The following is a 7,817-nucleotide window of genomic DNA, read 5'->3' on the forward strand; positions in this document are numbered from 1 at the left end:
AGTCCCTTGCTTTCTCCTCATACTGCCTGGCATTCTCTGCTATCTATAACTCACAATCTAAGGAGTAGACACTTTATTATTATAAATGAAGATATTATTATATTATATGCATCTAATGTACAGCAGTGATGTTGTGCTCTGTATGTATGCACAAGTGTGTATTGATCGTCTCCTACCCAGCATGCTATATACACAATATGCACACAGTCCGTGCAACCATTTAAACTTGTTTTTCTTCTCATGCATAGCAAAGCAGCTGAAGGGTCACTGAGGGCTTTAGTGGCGGATTGGCTTCGTCCAGAGGGAACAATGTCTCACACTAAAACACCAGATAGAACAGCAGCAATGCATTTTACATTTGTATTCTTTGTTGTTTTTTGCCTGTTGTTATGATTGGATATTATATCAATATAAAACATTGCCTTTATGTATATTTCTTCATTTGGCAAATATGTGCCGTTTTGAAGCAAAAAAGAATGATGACACACACCTCTCATTTTATGAGGAAAGAGAAGGAGGCGCTATATCACATCGCAAATGCTTGAATGGCTATTGATTAGACTGTCATCTAATGATGTGTCAGGATCTGGGGTGGCTTTCTACCTCTAACTATTTCTGGTGTAAACTCTGTACGCCCAACAGTTCTACAGATTCAGAGAGAGGTCACAGACATATCTACATCCTTTTAGACCTCCTGATCCTGACCCTCATGACAATTATCAGACCAATTTGTTCGGCTCGTACTTCAGGTGGATACCCACTGTTCATATGCATGCTTATATGTCGTGTATAAATACACGCGCACAACAGGGCATTCACATCAGTAAGGATATTTAACACTCACCAGTTCCACATCAGGAGGGATAGCGAGTCCCGGGGGAGCGACAAACGGTTCCTCACTCTCCTCGGGCTCTGCATCTTCTATGCATGTGAAGAGTTAGCGGGGCAAAAAGAAAGAGATGAATTTGCAATTCGTAATGCCAAGTAAATAGACCCTGCTGGATATCTATCCAGTTGAGCAGTAATTTGAGATTAATTATGAATGTCGAAAACATTTGAAAAGTGGATGAACCACATGCTATCCATTATTCAAATATATCACAGAAGTATGACACTCTTCATCTTCTATTCTTAACCTTCACCTGCCTGCCCTCCATAAAAGTATACAGGTTCGGTGGAAACTAGATTATTATTATAATGTTGCACTAAACATAGCATTTATGGGAAAAATAATCCAGCCATCCCATCATTCCTGCAGATTTCAATAGGCTTGTCGTTTGAGGCGTGACGTGGGTACAGTTTTAAAATCAGCTTTTGGCAGGGCCTGAAAGCCAATCAGTTTCCACGTGATGACATCATCTTATTTCACGTTTCCACTCCAATTTTGTGATAAGATAATAGCCCTTCAAACAGTGTCCCTATTTTGAAAGAAGATATGCTCTTCATCGCCCCTATAGTTATATGGGATTATTATTATCATCATCATGGTTATTAGTGGTTTAACGGATCATTAAACTCACGAGTCAGATCAGAGTGACGGATCAGGTCAGATAGGATCAGCACAAAGAAAGAAATAAAGCAAATAGAACTTTGAGAGATCCTATTCGTGTGCTGCCCATAGCAATTGAAGATCATTGATAATCAATTTGAGATACAAATCCCTTTGTTGTTCTACAAGGATCCAGACAATTTATTTTTTGCCACTGTACCGAAAATCTTAAACCACTCTGAAGTCAGTGTAAACCATCAACAATTCTAAATCTTATTTTTTTTACCTTGTTAGAGTAAATTATAAGGATTTCTCTTCTTATAAAAACACACAATTCAAAAAGATGAGGTATATTTATTGATTAAAACAAATCAAGTCAATAGTAGTTTAAATGATGTATTTTACGAAGCTTAGAGCTAGTAGGACGTTAAACAGGTCATAACTCTCATGTCCAGTTATGTTGTTGTGAAAGCATCATCTTCAAGATTCTCATCAACACTGCATTTCTTATGAGATTAAACATATTTGGACCGTGAGGGTGTGTGTGTCTGTGTGTGTGTGGGGTGGGGGGGGGGGGGCATTACAACACTAGTTGACAAGCTTGTATTTGGCTGCTAATTCTGGCATATTATGTAAACTTCAGTGGTCATCACACATTACTATCTCATCAACATCAAACTCCCTTTGATGCTACAAAGCATTGTAGCGGGGGATATATTCATGATTTTGTATTTGTGACAATGTCGTGGACAATAAAGAAGGAACTCAAAACGGGACAACAAACTGCAGCAAGGATTCAACTGAAACCAGCTCAAAAAGCTAATTCCCAGTGTGACATGGCCTTTATTTACTTATTCCCAAAGGGCAAATTCTGCTCGCAATTCCTGCTGGCAGATGTAGTCGTACTCTGGAATGGCTCTCCAATCTCCCCAGAGAACGGCATTTAGTCTGCATAACTGTCAGGCCACTGACTGAGGCAAAGTGCTTCTGGCTATCACTACATCAAATATTAAAAGTTGCAAGTGTGTGTGTGTGTGTGTGTGTCAAGTCAGATATGAATGGACGACAACCAGAGCCGACGGTGGAGGTCACAGGTGATTAGCTGTCTAAATGTCAAACCTCCTACCACTCTTGGCGAAAAATGTCAAAACAACTGGAAGGCCTCAATAAAGCGTTGTTACAAAGAGTTAGAGTTGGATTTTATGATATCATTCTGTAATATTGAATAAAGTATAAATATATTTGACATGTTCACTGTGTCAGCTGCAGGCAAAATATTGACTCCAGCGGCGCCCTCGAGGTCGCATATTTGCAAACGATCGCATGGATTTAAATAGTTTAAAAATAAGAAAAGAAAAAAAGAAGACATGAATAAGAAATGGATTTGACAGAACCTGCTGTTCATCACAGCAAAAACCTGAAGATAAAAGTCAAGCAGCTAAAAACGTTGGCACAGATCACACCACAGGGTTTTGAAAACTAGATATTCATGGTATACAGTCTTGTGATTACATTGAACAGCCAATAACTTTTTGTTTTGTTTCCAAAGAACTATTCCGTGAGTTATCTCTGCAGTGCTCTCACCACATTCCCTGTTGGCCTCGTCCTCCACGGTGGGCTGAGAGGGATCGTAGTAGTCAGCACTGTATTTGAAGGCCACTGCAGTGTAGGTGCCTTCATCGGCCAGCGCCTCACTCAGACGTTTGTACTCCTCCTCTGAGGAAAACAAGAAAACACACAACGAAGAAACATTTACAACACGGGTGATGAGGATATTTTGAATCCGATAGCAGAAATAGACAGTCTTTATTTTGATGCAGCACTAGATAACTCAAAGACATCTACACCATAACATCCATATGTTAGGAAGAATATATTACAGTATGTATTGTGTTATTATGTATAATACTTATTAAGTTGGTACCAAATGTTTGATGCGTATCTTATGGCGTTTTCAAGCCTCCAGTTTGCTTTGTGTGGCCTGAATCAGAGGATGAGTTGTTAAACGCAGGGCACTTTCCTCTTGGTTTGGTATCTTTTCATTCAGAAGAGGAAAAGCAGCATTGCTAAAAGCCAAAGAGGAAGAAGGGACTGAAGAAGGTTGCATTTCCCCAAATATTAATAAGGCGACCTACTGCGTTGCTAGCCAACTCAGACCCCGGTTTATTCTGGCCAGCTGCTAACAACTGTTGATTTCCCTGGACAAATAGACATGGTTGTTTGGACCGAGACACTCACCCTTTCCTATTGAAATTCATGACCAACTATATCTTATCAAAGAAGCGAGGGCAAAATTGCCAGAAAAGATCTGAATATTTCTAATGCTTTCCTCCTGCTGTCCCTTCAGTGGACAGATGGATAATAGCGTTAGTAAATGGGGTCAGACCTCCCAATTCAAGGGCAAACTAGCCTGGGATGAATATTCTGCAGTGAGTGTGTGTGTGTGTGTGTGTGTGACACAAATCACTAGCCGACTCATTCGGTCCTGTCAGTTTGGGCATGACACACTATATTTCACATGAATCTGTGGCTTATCAATTCAATTACAGTCATTAAGTCAGAAGGGTGCGTTGTCATCAAACAGCCTGTTTCATTATAATGTGAACCGACTGAGATGCAAGTCTCCAAAGATTGAAAGTGATTTCCAGGGAATAATAGCTGTTGAGCTCAGCATATAAGCCTTCATTTGTAGGGAGATGACAAACTGGAAGTGCCATAAAGGGGGCTAGGAAACATGATTATTGGAAGCCTAGATTGAAGCATATACGAAATGTTAAGAGTTGCCACAAGTGTGTCTGCACAGACAGGCTTGTTAAATTGGTATTAATCTATTTTAAAATGTTAATAGAGGACACTGAGATTAAAGATTTTTGGGACACGAATGCACTGACTGACTCCCTGAAAGTGACCATTTTATCTTCCAATGGGATTTAATATCGTCAAGCATCGAGACAATTTGTAAGCATCATAACATCATCTGTACACATGACATCTCTTGCTTCTGTCCATCCTGGAGAGGGATCCTCCTCTGTTGCTCTCCTGAAGGTTTCTTCCCTTTTTTCCCCGTGAAAGGGTTTTTTCTATTTCTTGGGAATGTTTCCTGAACCGATGTGAGGTCCTGGGACAGGGATGTCGGATGTGTACAGATTGTAAAGAAATCTGAGGCAAATTCGTAATTTGTAACATTGGACTATACAAAATAAACTAAATTGAATTGAATTATGTAAGTAAGAAAATAGCAGCCAATATTTCCGATCATATAAAACTGCAACAACACAGAGATTTGTTGCAGCAATGTATAAAGTTCCGTTGAATGGTAAATGAAAAGTATGAATACATATTTTCATATAAGTATATGTATGTATATGTATGTATTTGGAATATATTGCCCACAGTAAATGACAAATGGTTAATTTTAAGAAGACATGACCTATTTAAGTCACACTTACCTGCCTTTGAAGTTCTAATTTTAGTACGACAAGTTACAGAGCCATGGCACGCATGTGGGTAATGAAGTTATCTCACATTGTGTTTAAAATACATGTAATTACATTTGGTCTGCACTTTGCTGTGGCTTAAAAAGTTGTCCTAACACTCGCTCTGATAGGGTGAATGATCATAACGAGATGATTGATGGACCCACAAAAATTCTAACAGGCCCTTATCAAACAACGACGACTAACTCAGGAAACAAAGGCAGATATATACATCAATATCATCAAGCGGGACCCATTGGGAGCAGATTGACATCGATGTGTACCATAAGTGGACTTGTCAGAACTAGCACCCCACCCACCTTGTCTGGCCTCCTCTTCCAGCAGGTCGGTGTGCAGAGCCAGGTACCTCTCCTCGTCGCACAGCGCCTCAATCCTGGCCTCTTCCTCCGACAGCTGGTAGGATGTATTCCATGACCCGCTGTCATACTCGGAGAGGTCATGTAAGTGACCACGCCCATCGTATCTGTCGGATGATAATAAGGATTAGAGAGACGGAAGTCGACAAAGATTTGAATACACAATTTGGACCTACTTACCGAGGGAGGGGGGCCAAACACATTAACAATGCTCTACCTCTGTAAGCCTATCTTGAAGGAATATACTTGTAAAATACTTAAAGTGAAAATGTATCAAAATAGTCAATATAATAATGCACTGTTTAAGTCCTTGGGCTTAATTGTCGATAGTGCTCTTAAGATACCTAGCAAGCTCACTGCTGCGAAGTGTTACAAACAAACAACCCTACATCAAAAGAAAAGCAAACAAAAAAGAAACAAAGCAACTCGCCTCTTACCTCACAGGGTTCAATTCCCCCCTGTATCACACATCAATAGGTCTACATCTGCAAAAAGAGTTACATTCACACAAACCCGAGCACATAAATACCTATCCGCAAGAACCCAAATGGACGACATTTTCCAGGGTTCGTCCCTCTACGGCACTTCTCAGTTGCAGTTTCTTCACGAAGACAAAGAAATGGGGTGTTGTGGTTGGCATTCAGGGTTTGGCCGGACCCCTTAGCCTACCTTGCTGGGGGAAAACTGGGTTATGTGATAAAGACACGCATACAAAGGCTGTACAAATGAAACACAAGTTGGGCCACCGCAGATCAAGGTGATTCAAAAATAATAAATGCACTATTTTCAGGTTTGAGTAAGTCAGTATGTGCTCTGCATGAAAGTAACACTAAAACATGACTGCAGCGCATGCAGCCACAGTTTTGTGGCAATTCTTAAAAGCACCCATTAAACGTGTTTTAGTCAGTCGAACCCCATCAATTCACATCGGCATTGTGATATTTTGAATCACCTTAACTGCTGTAACTTTAGTCTTGGTTAGAATTTGCTCTGGCCTCGTGGACTGTGGCACATACTCCACTTTGTGCACACTGAGCCGTCTGCAAAAGTCAATTCGAAAAGGACAAAGAGAAGTAAACATCGTCTGCGTTGCACTTCATTACGACTGCTATTGCATTGCACTAAGAAGGAGGCAAAACGTTCTGGGAGGAAAATCTCCCCAACATGCCAAGATGCAAAGCCCACCACAAGCTAACATGTGTAGTCTTAGTTATGGAATTTAAATATCTCGATTGTGTCTCTAAAATAGACGCCATTGCCAGTGTATGAGGCACACAGCACAAACTAATGCAGCAGGACACATTTAAATAAAGTTAGTTGTATTTCTGTTTTAAAAGTTAATCAATTGTTTTGTGCATCAATGTTGTCCTGGACTGCAGCGGATCTAGCTGGTGTGACGGATACATTGGCAACTGAGGAACTGCATAACCTTCTCGATAGTTTAGCATCATGGCTACTGTCAGCAAAGACTATCAGGAGTTTGCATCTTCACAATCAGTTCAGTACATCCAAAAAAAACAAGTGCACGGACAAAGAAAGGAAACATTCGTCGCCAGTTGCAGGTATTCCCGAGTCCCGCAAGACAAACTCCAAGTTGTCCCTTGAGTGCTGAGGCCAACTGTAAGGATAAATGGTTAGCATAATGGTTCGGTCTAAGTTTGTTCAACCGACCTATCAATCATGATGTTCTTGTCCCCCATCCATGGGATGAGATGTTTTCCATGTTCATGGTAAAGCGCCCTTTCTTCGTCTGGAAACAGTTTGCAGGCATATCCGAACACCAAGAGGTCGGCGTATTTGTCACTGTCACTCACATCCTTCTTCACCGGTTTGTTGTGGTCCTTCTTTGCCGCTCCGCGACGATACATATCCCAATTGCTCACGAAAACCAAACGACGAGCGAAATAAAATAGTTATAACAGTATTGTGACGGGTTTTTAATCAGCAAATAGCTTGCATGTGGTCCAAATGTTACGATAATCCGAAATGTTGTAGCCCAAAACTAGATTCTACGTGCCGTCTGTCGCCATGTTGGAAAGGAAGCAAATGCACTTTCGTTTCCAGTCCGCACTTTACGACCATTTTTCAACGTTGTTAAAATATTCAATAATGAGAAATAATTATATTTAAAAATAGATTTCAATTATATTTGGCCGTCCGTTTTATTTTTAAAGCAAATGTTTTTTCTATGAGTCGTAATGTCGCCAGTGAAGTGGTTTTACAGTTGTCGAATGTGCTCGTGGTGAATTGACTGAAACCTTTCAACCCAACATTACCTCTCCACGAGGAGCGTCAAGGGTCAACCACACATCGTAATAGTCAGGCTGTCTAATCACAGTGCGTAATATCTACCCTTTTTTATTAATTGCAAGTCTATTTTCCTTTATTGTAAATCACTTTTTACCGCATTAATTGTATAAAGGTGTTATACAAATAAACCTAGTGTATCATTATTATAATTATTATGATTATGAT

General features: G+C 40.2%; 1 protein-coding gene across 2 annotated transcripts in view; it reads right to left on the minus strand.

Moving 5' to 3' along the window:
• sfswap (splicing factor SWAP) overlaps positions 1–7,349 on the minus strand; it is a 52,851-nt gene extending 45,502 nt beyond the window's left edge. Inside the window, exons 1-4 of one of the 2 annotated variants that reach the window (XM_056432144.1) lie at positions 7,014–7,349; positions 5,286–5,449; positions 3,074–3,205; positions 845–921 (exon numbers count right to left, since the gene is read on the minus strand). In XM_056432144.1, coding sequence (XP_056288119.1) covers positions 845–921; positions 3,074–3,205; positions 5,286–5,449; positions 7,014–7,210 — 570 coding nt within the window. In that variant the 5' untranslated portion in view covers positions 7,211–7,349. Of the gene's footprint in view, positions 1–844; positions 922–3,073; positions 3,206–5,285; positions 5,450–5,871 lie in introns of both variants that reach the window. The other variant, XM_056432145.1, reaches the window with a different exon arrangement.
• Positions 7,350–7,817: the final 468 nt, after the last annotated feature.

The sequence above is a fragment of the Pseudoliparis swirei genome, chromosome 15, assembly GCF_029220125.1.
Source record: "Pseudoliparis swirei isolate HS2019 ecotype Mariana Trench chromosome 15, NWPU_hadal_v1, whole genome shotgun sequence".
Classification (NCBI taxonomy): Eukaryota; Metazoa; Chordata; class Actinopteri; order Perciformes; family Liparidae; genus Pseudoliparis; species Pseudoliparis swirei.